This window comes from Drosophila melanogaster, chromosome 2L (genome assembly GCF_000001215.4).
Source record: "Drosophila melanogaster chromosome 2L".
Lineage (NCBI taxonomy): Eukaryota > Metazoa > Arthropoda > Insecta > Diptera > Drosophilidae > Drosophila > Drosophila melanogaster.
Window position 1 is genome coordinate 1,522,204 of NT_033779.5, and position 16,037 is coordinate 1,538,240.

Consider the following 16,037-nt stretch of genomic DNA (forward strand, 5'->3'; position numbering starts at 1 on the left):
AGAGTTTTGAAAGCCAGACAAACTGGAATACTGCAGTTTTTCGCAAAGGAAGGTGCATGGGTCGGATACACCACAACTGTCCACTTAATAAAATGCATTATTGCCAAATAACTAATGTAGTTACTTACAAAAAAAAAAACCGAAACATATAAAAGCTACAAAAACAAAATATGTGAGAGAATACAAGGGAAATGTATAATTCATACAAACTCTTTAAGAAGAGTTTCTTGGTTAATTGATCGATTTTAAACTTTTTTTTTTACTTATATTTTCCTTTTAGGTGTGAAGGTGTAGTTTGTAGGTGATTGTGGTCGAATGGAACCATACATTTGTTAACGTTTTCCCCGGTGACATTCCCGGAAAACTTTTAGCAAATACGAAACAAAGCTTAAGTTCTTGAAATCGCCAAGTCATGTGAGACCATTTGCAACAGTGAGGCGGCCTATAAAAAGCACTGTTTTCCAGCTCAAGCAAATAATCAAAAAGAGCCACGGACGAAATGTTAAGCCAGTTCTTTCCCCACATTAAAGAAAAGCCATTGAGCGAGCGGGTTAAGTCCCGAGATGCCTTCGTTTACTTAGATCGGGTGATGTGGTCCTTTGGCTGGACAGTGCCTGAAAACAAAAGGTAATGAAATCGATCTAAGCACATATATAAGTATTAAAGCAACCATAATTTCACGATAAGGTGGGATCTACATTACAAACTGTGGTCAACTTTCGTGACATTGTTGATATTTATCCTTCTGCCGATATCGGTAAGCGTTGAGTATATTCAGCGGTTCAAGACCTTCTCGGCGGGTGAGTTTCTTAGCTCAATCCAGATTGGCGTTAACATGTACGGAAGCAGCTTTAAAAGTTATTTGACCATGATGGGATATAAGAAGAGACAGGAGGCTAAGATGTCACTGGATGAGCTGGACAAGAGATGCGTTTGTGATGAGGAGAGGACCATTGTACATCGACATGTCGCCCTGGGAAACTTTTGCTATATTTTCTATCACATTGCGTACACTAGCTTTTTGATTTCAAACTTTTTGTCATTTATAATGAAGAGAATCCATGCCTGGCGCATGTACTTTCCCTACGTCGACCCCGAAAAGCAATTTTACATCTCTAGCATCGCCGAAGTCATTCTTAGGGGATGGGCCGTCTTCATGGATCTCTGCACGGATGTGTGTCCTTTGATCTCCATGGTAATAGCACGATGCCACATCACCCTTCTGAAACAGCGCCTGCGAAATCTACGATCGGAACCAGGAAGGACGGAAGATGAGTACTTGAAGGAGCTCGCCGACTGCGTTCGAGATCACCGCTTGATATTGGAGTAAGCTGTTTAAAAGGACTTACCGTCATCAATCTTAAATATAAATACTACCGGGTTGTTTTCTATCAATGAAATTTGTTGCACTTACTGTAATTTACAATTTGTTTTGACAAATTTTTTTATTTACCTTACTTTTTCAGCTATGTCGACGCATTGCGATCCGTCTTTTCGGGGACAATTTTTGTGCAGTTCCTCTTGATCGGTATTGTACTGGGTCTGTCAATGATAAATATAATGTTTTTCTCAACACTTTCGACTGGTGTCGCCGTTGTCCTTTTTATGTCCTGCGTATCTATGCAGACGTTCCCCTTTTGCTATTTGTGTAACATGATTATGGATGACTGCCAAGAGATGGCCGACTCCCTTTTTCAATCGGACTGGACATCTGCCGATCGTCGCTACAAATCCACTTTGGTATACTTTCTTCACAATCTTCAGCAGCCCATTATTCTTACGGCTGGTGGAGTCTTTCCTATTTCCATGCAAACAAATTTAAATGTGAGTATCAATCAATATGAGCTATAATGTATGTATGAGATTAAAATTACTATTCTTTTATAGATGGTGAAGCTGGCCTTTACTGTGGTTACAATAGTGAAACAATTTAACTTGGCAGAAAAGTTTCAATAAGTTAAGATATGCAAGCTCTGCTATTATAAACCTACACTCGAGAAAATATTTCTTCACATTAATAAACCTTCAGTACTTACTGCTTGTGGCGCCCCCGGAAGTATCTCTTGCGAAATATTAGTGTGGTAATTTTATAAGTGATTATGGACTCATTTTCGTAAAGCAAAAGAAAATTATTTGTCGGCAAAAGAAAACCAGACAAGCTCCACCATAAAAGGACTTAAAGTTGGGTCAGTAAATCTACTGCAGTTGTCTCTTTCGCACGAGAAGGCGCCCAGGGCGTGCTTTCTCTTGCCCGCCACTGTCCATTTAATAAAGTGCAAACAGGCAAGTGATTATTTCACAGCTATTGTTCGAAAAGGATGCGGATGCGGGTTGGACCAAAAAGAGGCGTGGTCTGGGGTAGGAGACAACAAAGGATTTGCGTTATAACCAAGGTAACGAAGCAGAACACACAAAACATATAAAAGCAGCAAAAACACCATATAACGAGAAGGACAAGCGCGAAAAAATTGTGCAGCGCGAATAAAAAATTTAACTAAGGAAATTAATACAATGGTGCAAAAGAGGGACAGTAAAGGAAGGCCTGGGTGAGATTGGAGATGGGTCAACAGCAAGAGACATTTTGGGAGCTGTTTTATTGCACTCTTAATCTAGCATCCTGAGTAACACACACACACAGTAAAGGACATTCAGACCCTTTTTCACTTCAACAAATCATTGAGATCACTGCTTTTGAGTTCCGTGTTCTTTCAGTCTCATCTATCATTTGACTAATGTCATTTAGCATTAGACCTCTTGTACTATGCAAATTTAGCTGCTATATTTCGACTAAACCTTCCAAGGTCGGTCGTCTAGTGAAAAAAGTTCACAAATTAGCGCTCATCATCAATCAATGGTGGGCTAGCAGCTCCAGCCGAGGTCAATGGGGTGAAATGCTGACGCTAATTGCAATTTGTGGTTTCAGTCAGCTGCAAGAGGAGCGGCGGCAACAAGACCGATATATGTACAATGTACTACATCGCACTCCCTTCGAACAGCGTTTGCATTTGAGGACCTCGATGATGGATTTTGGCCAGCAGTGCGAAGCCGAAAAACCGCATCGACATCATCGTCATCTTCTCCCTAACCCGGCCAATTCGATTGAAGGAAGTTCGGGCCCTGCTCCCGGCCCGCGAAAACCAGGTAAACTCAATCAGTGGGGAGGCCAGGTAGCCGACATCAGGTGCGCATATTCAAATCAAGTGTTTAGTGGCCTGGAGGTCGCAACGCGGTCTGCTGCTTAAGGATTCTGCGTGGCTCATGTGTTTCCTTTGATCTGCAGCCCTTAAGTGTGTTTCGAGGAATTCGCATAAAATATTCAATAAATTCTTTCATCGGAATAACATTATGAATCGCGCAGGTAACGTATCTTTTACTATGCACTATGCAGGAAACAACATTTGAGTCAGCTTAAAGAATATGGAATTTAACATGTTTATATGGTAATTTATATTGCACAATTTCTATTTAATTTGTATTGAATTTCTACATATTTAAGTGAAAGTATCTTACTCAGGCTTCGAGATCCTTGAAAATGAATGTTAAATTTCAGTTGACATCCGTGACTTTTCCCAAGTGACTTGCACTGGCTCAACATATTTTATTCGCCAATTTTAATTATTAAATGGTAAGTCCATCACATGGCTCGCAGACATATTTTCCCATAGTATTCTTTTATTATTGCTGCTAATCCGATAAACAACGCTAAACGCACAAATTGGAAAATAAGCAAGTGCACAGCCAGAAAGTGGCCAAGTCATGGCAGCTGCCAAAGGAAGTCGTGACTGTGGTTGCCTCTTCTACACTGACTTTGCACCTCTTTCCGGCAAGCAAGTCCTGATCCTTTATTCGAGCGGCATTTGTGGCATTCGAGGCGTGCGGCACACGCTGCGTATGAGCTATTTTCTTAAGTTGCTTCCTTTAACCTTTCGCTTTTCTTTTGTTCGCTATGTCTGAATGAATGTGTGCCATGTGTGGCATGTTCAGCATGCAATGTCTCCCTTTGGACTTATTGAAAGCATCTGTGAGTTATTTTTATAGAGCTACTTTATGCCCCTCCCTCTATCGGTGGTTGAAAACTCGAGTCACATGAAAGTGCGCCATCAACTGGGCTTGTTTTTTTTTTACTTTTAAGTTATACAAGCCAATAAAAAGCTAAATATTAAAGGTGTATTTTTGGTTAGTAGTGACAGAGCCTATGTTCGCATAGCGTATGCTAATTTAGGAATATTTTGGCTGCGTACGATTAGCCTGAAAATCTAGTGGCTTTGTAATCTTGGTGACTTAATTTTTCTCCATTACACTTCTTTACAATGTCGTCATTAATTACATAAATAGACAAAAGCGACAAGCACTTCTTTTCGTTCTTTCCGCAAGGACCTCTAATTTATTTTTGTGCCATAATTTATAGCTTGTTACGAGTAGTAATCAAATTGCTTTTGAGAGCTTCAATCTAGACAAATTACCCGGCCACTCATCTATTTTAGTTTTTTAATTAAAGCCAAGTCCAAAGACTGCAGTCTCGGGAATCGTGGGGATGGAATGGGATGGGAATGGAAGTGGAGCTGGGAATCGGGATGCCCCAAAACATTTGCCAGACGCATGGGACATAAATCAAGTGAACGAGAACGAGTACGACATGGACATGGCAGGACAACAAGTCCAACAAAGCTGCTGCCCCGGCTCCGCAGGTCCTTTCCCTTCTCTCCATTTCCCATGGCCATTCTGAAATTTGTGAATTGCAGTTAGCCAGTATCGAGAAGAGGACTTCGAGGGGCGTGGCACTAGCCAAGGCCAAAGGCAAAGTTTTTGGCGTAGAACTAACGAGCATCAGTGTAAACTGTCGTCGCTGCTGTTGTTGTTGTCATCGCCGTTGCAGTTGCCCTTCTAGCTGCTTCACCAGATTCTCATTAAACTTCCAGATTGATAAACAAAGTTTGTGCTCAGCTAATCAGTTTTCGATTTCGAAATAATACGTTCGATTGAATTTGGTGGTTTCAGTGATCATGAAAAAGGTGATATGATACAAACGATTTTCCTGAATTTTCCATATATCATAGCTTATTTTTGAGCAAGCAACTGGTTTGCATTGCATTTTATTCACTTACAAATATATTTTGGCTGAAGTGCAGGCATTATTTTTCTTAGTGCAAGTGTCAGTTACCTAACATGTTCAAATGGTAGGGATATTTTTGGCTCATTTAGAAGCATTCAAATGACGTCAACTTGTTCTTTTTAGCCAAAGCATTCCCACTGGTCCGATGCCCGGCAATACACCACATCAGTAAAGTTCTTGCTGGATGAATCGCTCCAACTTTTGTTTTACACACAGTGCCTTTGTCTTTGCAAAATATTCATCAGAGACACCAGCCGAAAAGTATGCAACTGCACACAATGCAACCGAGAAATCGCAGCTGCAGGCGAGATGGAAGATAGGTCCTTCCTCCTTATCCTGGGGCGTGTTGTGAGCAAACTTTTGCAACATTTATCTTCGTTATTATGACGCTCGAATGGGCTATCAGCGCGAAAGTGGAGCGCCTGCTAAATATTTGGCCGGCAACGGAAACGCATAAGGGCTAAAAAGCATAGTACGACGGGGCTGAGAATAAGAAGAATGTCCTTAATACCGCGATTCCACTGCTTCTCATCCGGCTTTCTCCCAACGCGCTGTGTCTAAAAATGTTACAAGTTGTCAAACGTGCTGCGCTGGCGGGCTGCGCATTTCCGGTGATGCAAAACAAATGTATCTCAAAGGGAATGAGAAGTGATTTCAATTTGTTTTCTAGCCAGGAGGAGATATTTCAAATAGAAAATTTCAAATACAAATACTGATAAAATAAAATTCGATTGTAACATTTTTTATCAAATTATTTCTGCTTATGTTTCTTCAATTCGTGTTTTTTAGCCCATGTTGGACGTCTGCATATTTCGCATCCCTGGCAGGACGAGTATCCTTCGTTCTCGCTGCATTTGGCAGTATCGGGGCAGACAAAGCGAAGTATCCCAGCTGCAAGCGAGACAGTGCAACTCGGCAGTTGTAAACGGGAAGGCAGTGGCAACTTTTTCCTGCACTTAATTAGTTTGGGCATAAGTGGAGCAGAAAAAGTTGTTCGCCAAGATGACAGTGGGAGGCCTTGTCCTCCAGTGGGTTTGTCAGTTGTCGCCGAGTCCTTCCTGCTGTGTCCTCCCTTTGGCTGTTTTGTGTGCGTTCGCAGCCAAGGAAATTGCCTCATAAATGTTCATTACCCAATGTGTGTTTGGGTCTTTCGGGTTCCGAATTTGGATGGATTTTGTATGGCGACATGTGCGCAATTTCCCCTTTTCCCAAGCCAAAAATGACGCTGCACTCGCACAGGAAATGTTGTGCGATAAATTTATGTTTAATTTAGGAAGAGAGTAGGGATTTCCCCATTCATTTGTAAAGTCTCTAATGCCTTTCACTGGTCATTTCTCACATTACCTACAACCTAATCAGCGCCTATTAATCATACGCACTGTTGACCACATTTTGTCCAACAAATCGCGCTCTCTCCAGTGCTCCTCGGTGTGTCAGATAATGGTGGCACTTCCTGTGCCCCACGACCCAGTCACATTCCCATTCTCCGCCGGAGAGAGAAACACACAAACGTCTCGCATACGCGCAGCAATTCAAAAATATTAAGTGCCGCAGTTAGGCAAGTACTTAGTGGCAACAACAGGAGAGGAGCATGCGGCTAAATGCCAGTCAAACAATGTGCAAACAATGGAAGCCCAGCCAAAGGAAAAGCTGATGGCACGCCTGAAAATGAACCCGCAAAATATGGCTCACAAATAGGGGCATCGACATCGAGCGCGAGAAGCAGGATTTCCAAGGGGAAAAGTCTGCAGATAGTCCAATGGAGATGTTCGCGTGATTAGACTTAGGCTGTAATATAGTGGATTAATCAATCGGTTATACTAAAAACCTCTGATCAATGTTGAAATTCCAGCAAACACCAAATTAAAAGGTGTAACTAAGTCTTTCCTTTGTATCTCTAGTTTTAATATCTTCTGACACGAGCACGGAGCTGTTTACCGAATCACGAGCCCATCTCGAACCTACAGCGCTAAAAGCGGAGGACCAGCAGACCAATTGAGAACCCAGCAGCATCCACGGCTGCTTTTCGAGGGGGGCTTCGTTTGTCGGAACTGTCACATTAAAATGGATGATTTATTTGCGACCCTAATTTATTGCGCCACAGTCACCGGCCGCGTTTCGTTTCAGACTGGCAGAGGCAAAGCCAAAGGACAGGATATTGAGTACGCGCAATGCATGAGCGAGTGGGCGCCGGAACGTGGAATTGGGGAAAGGGAACCTGGGAAGCTGGCCAAATGGGAACGGGACCAATGAACTCGCTGGGGGGGCCACCGGAAATTGGGGGTGTGGCAAGTGGCAGCGGGGCTAATATAATGAATTTTACACGACACCAGCGCACTTGGCACTTAATAATCGCATTAGGGCGCTAAGCAGCTCGTTGACAGGGCGGAACGGAAGGGAAACCGCAGACGGGGAGCCCCCAATCCCCCACTTCCGTTCCGTTCCGTTCCGTCCCGTTCCGCTTTGTTCCGCTCACAGCTTCTTATCGGCTACATAATGTTTTATTGTCCCGCTTATTGCTACAAATTTGCGGTTACTTCCGTGCTCTTTGTTGGGTTATTTATTCGGCCATTCAAATGCCTAATGCCGATTATAAAAACAAGGATTCACGATCAGCCGAATGGGCATGTGATAAGGACAGGTGTCTGCCATTTACCTCAAAGGTAACCTCCTTTGGTGGTCAAGATAAACGGAGTAATAATGTGGGCAATTGAGTCGAAATTGCCTTCGAGAGATATTCCAGTTAATGAGATTATAAAAAGAATATTAAAGCAAAATAAATACGAATACGAATGCATGCTAGCCTGAATAAATTAAACAGCAATCATAAAATGTAGTTCCCTTAGCGAATAAATAAATGGATAATGGCGCTGAAAGTTATAAGAAAACACAATGATTTGGTTTCAAAGGAAATTTCGCAAATGGACTGCTACAAATTCCGCTTTGAAGATATCTACCGAGTATCCATTTCCGGCAAGAATTCACCTTGCCACATTGACAGCAAGAAGCAAGCAGTGAGAAGTGAAAGAGACAACTGCCCAAGCGAAAAAGGGATGGAGAACGAGGAAAAGCTCATCAGTTGACACCTCATATCCTTGGAGCATTTTCCAATCGAAAGACTTATCTTGCCTAGCTCCATTAGAAAAATTGCGCGCTCTTCGTTCAATTCCTTTATTACAAAAATCGTTCGCTCTTTTTATTTGTTTTGTTATTTCGTATTTCTGTTTTTGTTGCATTTCGTGAGGACAGTGGAGAAAAGACCAGAAGGACTTGGTCCAGGACCAGGTGAAGCCGTGATTGAAAAACACTGATAGACTCGGTAAATAGATGAAATGCTGGCCCAGATGTACTCCAATATATGGGAAAAAGTAGTGGGAAGTGGCTGCCACATCGCCTATTCAATTGGCTCTCCCCATTGCACTTTGCGAATTTGATCGAGTGAATGGCGTCACAAAGCAGCAAATCGAAATTGAAGTTTTTTAAGCTCTTTTTTTAGCTTTTTTCTGATGTATGTACCTTGTACCCTTTATCGATATCGGGTATAGTAATGTGTTATATTTATATCGTAACACTAGATGTTATACTTAAGAATGATTGTTCTTGGTCTTCTTAAATCAGTTATAGTCAGTCGGAAATAATGTATCTAATAATTTGTATACCACAGAAAGTGTATTTATCCTTTGGATAATTTTAAATCTTTTCCCCACAAGAGCAAAACATTTTTATTTCGTATCCAACGCGAATAAATCAAATCAAGCTCATAATGGACGAAAAGGTCGAGTTCAAATGAGAGAAATGAGAGGAGTAAGAGCTGCAGCCAAACGGTGGCCAACAACTGAATGTGTGGCAATTGGGGTTGCATCCTGGTGGGCCCACGGATGGGGAAAGCCAGGATCAGGACACGTGTGAGAGCAAAGAACAACACGTGGCCACAGCCCAGTTTTCTGGGCCTAATCAACATCAATTGCGCTTTTTGGTCTCCTCTGCGGCTGCTGCGTGATATTTTGTAATTAGAGAAAAATCATTTTTCGAATTTTCAGCGATGAAATTCGCAATGCAGTGGGGTAGCTGGCCGGCCCAAATGCAAACAATACGCGAACATGGTAAAACTCATTAGTGCCAGCGGCAGCTGCAATTTCAAAAGACAAGCATTTTGTGGCTGTTCGATTAAAATGCTAAATTTTTAGGATGTTTCTGTGTTTGCAGCCTGCCGCCACGGTCAAAACCGTATTATTGTTAATTAGTCCCAACGGATTAAAGTTTTGTGGCGCTGTTTTAGGGCAGTGCATAAAATTGCATCCATCATGGCCAAAATGCTGGCAATTCATTGGTAATTTACATGCAGCATTTGTTCGAAAAGAATGGAAATTTATTGATGGGATAAGTGATCGGGTTGCTGGAATACTAGCAGCCAACAAAGGAAATTCAGACGAGGAATTCAATTGAAAATGTGTCACTTCGATTTAGTGCGATAGACTGCACTGACTTATTTGAAAAAAAAAAGTAAAAGGATTATTGTGTTACCTCCCTATAAATGTAACAATGGTAGTTTAAAAATGTCTTTGAAGCTAAATTCTAAAACCGATAAACTTGATTGGCTACATCCTTTTAATTTGGAACTTTAATTTCTGCTCTAATGGAAAGTTGTATGCATTAGTTTACCTTTTCTCAGTTTGAAAACGATCCGTGGCGAAACAAAAACAAAAATTGTGAAAAGGAGACCAAATCTCATTTGCCCGCATCTGGTGAGCATTTGCCAAATAATGCCGTGAGTTTCACACATTTAATTAGTTTAATTAGTCTGCAGCACACACACACACACACGTACCCTATCTTGCCACGCCCATCGAGCGCCCTTTATCATTAATCAGCTTTCATTTTCTTTGACTGCTACAAACATTCTTTTCGCCAACCCAAAAGGCCCCTCGAACTTCTTGCGTTGCTCGCTTAATTTTTAACTTTTAACACAGATGCCAGCTTGAATGGCACTTTGCCACGCCCCCGCCCTTTGGGAGCACCTACCACCGCCCCAGCCCCTTTTGGCTAATTTGCTTTGAGAGGAAAGTTGGAGGAAAACAGGCCACTGACGTCATTAGCATCACGGCAGGCTAAATATAGAAGATGAAAATAGAGGTGGGGCGAGTGCGAGGAAAACTTTTCCAAACTGTGTTGTGTGGCATTTTGTCACATCCAGACATTGAAAATTCGGATAATTGAATATTTTCCAGGGCGTCGGCAACAAAAACGATTTCAAAATTGGGTTGATTCTTAAATTTTCCAAGGGGGTGCCAAATCCAATCCAATCCGGCCACTTGCCCGCGCGCAGCGACGACTGGAAGGCCAAATCATTAAAATTAGATTACGGAATCCTTCTCACATTTCCGCCGGAAATTGCACTTTGCGTGCGGCAAGCAGCAAGGACTTGGGAGCAAAAAGGATCTACATCTACATCCACATTTACATCTGCGAAGTGCAGACCTGGTGACGTCAATCGCAATGGCAATGCGAATCGTCCAGAGGAAGCGACAGATTAGTTAATAAAATCTCTTTTCCGCCCGCAAATGACTTAGACAGGAAGTGGAAAGAAAATGCAAGCCAAGGACCGTCTAAATTTGTCACCCGTCATGCTAATAAAATATGCAAATTTCTTCAGTCTCTCCAGCGAGTGGTAAAGCCCTTTTTTCTCCTTAGCTTGCTGTTGTTTTATTATTATTTCTGTTTTCATGCTGCTATTTTTGTTCCAGCAGAATGACTTATTTCAGCATTTATAGTTGACTTTGTTGCTAATATCAGGAAGAGAACAGACAAGAAATATAGCGCAATACAATAGTTGAAGTTCTAAAAACAAAACCCTTTAAATTGCGTTATCTGTCTGGTATAACAAATACATATATTTTCATATTAAGATGGGTCATAACTTCGTATATTACCTCATGTCTTACATTATAAATAAATGTTTTACACTTGACGTTTTCAGTGCTGTGAAAGCGATATACATTTTTTAAATTTAACGTTTTCAATCTCTTTTAACCAAAAAAAAAAAAATCCATGTGCAACACGAAATAGGATTCACGGGATGACTTGTTGCATGTTTTTGTGCAGTTGTCGTTGCCCCACACTTTTTTGTGTTTGTGTTTTTGGGTTTTGGGGAAACACATAAACATGTTATAAAATATGCACATTATAAAATGCGAGTTGAGCTAGACAAAAGCCGAAAGGAATTTGCACACTCATGGCCACCGAAAAAAAGTAGAAGAAAAACGGGGACGACGAAAGGAAGGCAGTGGAGCTCACATTTTATAAAAGTTTTTGCTACTGTCTCTAGGTCTTCTGTTTTTGTTGGCGTTTCGACTGGGTTTCATAATTTCCTTCCTGCTTAGGTTTTCTGCTGACAACTTGCTGCAAAATATATTTTGGCATTTATTTATTTGTGTCTTGCATCTTGACAGTTTTCTTTTTTCTCGCACCACTACTTCGCTCTCTTCTTTTCCTGTGCTCTGGAATCGCATAAATATTCCCCGGCACGAAAAGCTAAAGAAGTTTTCAAGTGCAGTCAACGTTGCGTATGCGTAATAAAAGCCAATTTCGTGTCACGAGAGAATAAGTTTTGAATGAGGGGTAAATGGAAAGAAACTATAGAAACGTGTTGACTTGTACAACGTATTTATATTATGCTGTTAGTTCTGCAGAAGAGCAATTTCAATAAAATCAAGTATGATGTGTGCTTGAATTATAAACGTTTAATAGTTATTTGTTCACTATTTGCTTTGCACAGTTTGTTCAATTCAAAAATGGCCATTTGTATATCAGCTAAATTAAATCTAAAAATGCGTATAGTAAATGTAGAATCTATAAAGTAAGAAAACACCCAAATAATTTAAAGGTTTACACGCTGTCCTCTGATTTCCCTTTATTTCGTAATCGTGGAAAAACATTGACATCATTAGATTATAGAAACAGTTTTGATTGAAAAAAAAAATTTACTGGTAAAGGAAAATTGGATACAGACTGAATATTACCCTCTAAATTATGAAACATCTTTCAACTGATTCTTTATTTAAAACCTGTCGTACATTATGTTTCAGTACATTTCCTTACTTATATTTCTGGCAACATTTTAGGCACTCGTCTATAGTCTTAGTCGAGACGATTAATTAAACAGCGCTGTAGAAACGAAACATACTGCCACTAAATATGGACTTAGTAAGCAAGCATCTTTGAGGGGTATTAATACAGTAGAGCACTGCAGAAACACGCAGCTTGCGGCAATATGAAGTGCAGTGAACTGTGCACCGAATCTCACTCACTTCCCTGAATCCCACTCCACCTCCCTCCATCGGCAGCCCCTCTGTGTTCCTCCGCCGCCTGTCTTAGCCATGCAGCCAAATTGCAGTCGAAGGCATTGGCTGCTGATGAGATGAGCGCGAGCTGCCAGCGAAGCCAGCTGCGAACCACACGGCGTATGTGTAATGCTCGCGTTCACTGTGTGTTTTGCGCACACAAAATGCATCCGGGTGTTCGGAACTTGCACTGCCGTTTCCGAAACATTTAGCTCGGGTTGAAGTCGCAGCTGAAAATCACTGGAACTCACAACATTCGAGAATTGAGTTCTACGACATTTTCATTCCTCTAAGGGGATTTGCTTTTCTTTTTATATGTATTTGTTCCAGTTTTATTGTTATTGTTAACGGAGACTGAAGTTCGACAGTTGCTTAGATTTGCGGAGAATTATTGTGTGGCGAAGATGGATGAAATTTGAACTAACTTTAAGTTACAAAACGAATTCCTAACAGATAATCGTGCTTTTCCGGCCCAATTTATTAACAATGCAACAACGATAAGTTTAAGTGCAATCATCATTATTAATTCATTGGATACTTAAACCATATGTTTTATGTTGTTTTTCCTATTTAATTGTATTTTTATATTTATTTTTGCTGTGGCATGTCCACGAAAAAACTTGTTTGCACATCATAAGCGAATGCAAATAACAAGTTTTGCATCTGCTTCCAGTTTTCGACTGGGTCAGCTATTCGACACATTGACTTTTAACATAGTTTTCTCTGAAACAGTGTCCTCATATCGATAAAGATTCTCCGTACTTGATATATTTATATAAACACAGATTCTATACAGAGCTTACTACGCCTACTGAAAATAAATACAGTTTATAAATTCAATTAATTTTCATTTATTTAAATCACTGTGCCAAGTCGTGGTTGCCTAAGAAGTGGTCAAATAAAAACAAAATGCCCAAGCAGATGCCGCAAGATTGTGCAAATCTGCCTCAGCTGAAAAACGACTCCCAAACATTGCCATCACCATTATCATCAAGCCTCGAAAATGTGAATACTTGGGTTGACTCTTCGCTGATTGATTATTTATGGGCACTTTGTTTTTTCTGCGTGTGGAAGTGCGGAGTGGTTAACCCATATTCGCATCGGGCTTACAGAATAGAATCGTGTTTTTGCCAGCCGAAATTCACGTAGCCACATAAAAAGACAATTTCCCTGTGTTTTTCGACTGGGATCTTGACAAATCGTGCCCCAATGGCCAGCGTCGTGATAAACGTCAGTCACTGTCTGATTCGGGTTTTTGCTTCCGAATTTTTTGGGCCAGCATTTATTACAAATCAATGCAATGACAGGGGAAACATTTAATGGCTATCAAATCCTTTTGTCTCTGCTGATAGTTCTGGGCAAATGGTTATCTTTTTTGTAGGACAACGATAGGCTTTTGCCATGACCTTCCATTAACTCGCTTGCAATTAACCCGGCTCCAGTTGGCTAATGACATTTTAAGCATTATAAATAAAATTTAATAAAAGTCAACTTTTGACTCGGCGTAATTATAATTTACTGCAATGGCACGCGCCGACTCCTCTGCTTCCCCCACTCCACTCCAGCCTCATCTTTTACGCCCTCTGTGGTGCAGGTGTAATTGTAATTACTCCACGCACCAGCCGTCCAGCCATCCAACCATCCAAGCATCCAGCCAACAAACAACATACAACAACCAACATCCAACAGGCAGCGCAAAGTGACTCGGACCTCGCTTTTCATTGCGCGAAATGTCCATTTAAATAGCTTGATTTATGCCAGCGTCGAGCTGCAGAGTACAGTGGACGATACTGCCATTTAACTGCTCAAAAGCTCTGGAGCTCTGCGATGAAAATATAGGTGTAAATATAGTTGATGATTTGGTTGAACAGAAAGTAGGGGTCACTACAAATTCATTACTGCTATTTATATTATATTTTATTAATTATACAAATACTTGATTTTAATGTTTATTTTTCTTTTTTTAGGTACCTGGCAGTTAATGGCCCACTGTGCATGTCCTGACCTAGCAGCGGTCCCTCATTTTCGGCTTTTGCCACCGAACTTTGTCCGTTATGTGGGCAAAAAAGGGGCGTGGCGGGTCGGACGGGGTCGCCGCTTTCCTCTCGCTTTAAGTGTATTTATTTGCGCTTTATTTTTATGACCGGGCCCCGTGTAATTGGCGCTGTGAGCGCTCGCTCGCTCCGGAGCGCATTTTGATGTATATATACCCGTATACCCGTATTCCGTATTCCGTATTCAGGTTGGGTGGACGGAGGGCGAGGTCCTGGGGGGAGCCATAAAGTGCACGCTTCTTGTGTTTTATACGCTTTATTTAAATTCTCCCGTCGCTTTGGACCACACCCACTACTCCGTTTTTGCCAGTTTGTTTGCCCATCCTCTTAGCATTTTGCCAATGATTGCTGGTCCATGTGTGGGTTGTTTTGAGTCAGTGGAGAGCTTACTCAGTTTTGCGCATTTAAATTTTTAATTAAATTTAAAAAGTTCTGTGTGTGCGGAGTAATTTGTTAAATATTTATGATTATTTGCGTAGCACTCTGAATGACTACCGAATGGCATAGCTCAAAGTGGCCTATTGCTAAATGTCATTCCTAAATACTAATCACTTAATTTTCAGTTACAAATCACAAGCTTACAGTTTATGAAAGCTCCTCGATTATGGGTGAAAATGAGTATCGGAAAAGATGAGAAGAAAAACAAAAATTTCTGTCTGATAAGCTCTTATTGATTCATATTTGGCAAGCAATAAACAATTCCAGAAGACATAAATTCAAAAGTTGTTAAACTTAACTTCTTAATTATCCATAAATAATTACCATAAATTTAGAGGTACTAATGGTAATTACACAGCGTATTTGGAAATCCATTTTATTGTCTTTATTAAAAAAGGTTATAGTTGACTACTTCAGAGGATTTTTTAACAAAGGAAGAAGCATTTAAAGTGTGCACACATCAATAGCATCTGCTGGAATTAAATTATAATTGTTTACCTAACGCTTTAAAACAAAAAATAAGAATCATAATTTATTAAATTATAGCCTCTTTGTGAACCTATTTTACCATGGCCGAAACTTAATTGGCAGTTGTTTACGAACACATTGTGGGTAAACAAAATTTTAATCTCTGTCCGGAACTGGGTTCAATGCATAAAATTCGCTGAAATCATGCGTAACCAGAAGGCGGCGACAATCGCAACCGTCTGGCCACATAAATCACGGCCAAAAGCACTGAAAGCGATGGCCAACAGACAACAATGACAGCCGCCACCGAAGAAATTCATTTGCATTCAACACGTTGCCGTGTGTGCAAACAAGAGTGGCAAGTGGGCGCTGGATGTTTGCTATCTGGCCGAGGGGGCGTATGAGCGACGTGCGTGCAACGCGGCGTATGTGTAACGGTGGCAGATGCGACAGATGCAGCTCCACAACTGCGACAGTTGGCACTCGGCGTGGTCCAAAGCAAAAATAACAGCGCAATACAGCACCGTTGCAGTAAACTAAACAAGACCCGGTCAGCGGCCAAATGGCATTAGAGTGTGGACCAAATTGTACAGCAGGGCTGCAATATAGGATTCTGAGATGTAA

General features: G+C 41.1%; 1 protein-coding gene across 1 annotated transcript; it reads left to right on the forward strand.

Moving 5' to 3' along the window:
- The first annotated feature begins 493 nt into the window (after window positions 1-493).
- On the forward strand, window positions 494-2,054 carry Or22b (Odorant receptor 22b). Its single transcript, NM_058077.3, has 4 exons — window positions 494-627; window positions 688-1,326; window positions 1,467-1,824; window positions 1,888-2,054. The coding sequence occupies exons 1-4, from the start codon at window positions 500-502 to the stop codon at window positions 1,954-1,956; spliced, it is 1,194 nt and encodes a 397-aa protein (NP_477425.1). The 5' UTR covers window positions 494-499; the 3' UTR covers window positions 1,957-2,054.
- The last annotated feature ends 13,983 nt before the right edge of the window (window positions 2,055-16,037 follow it).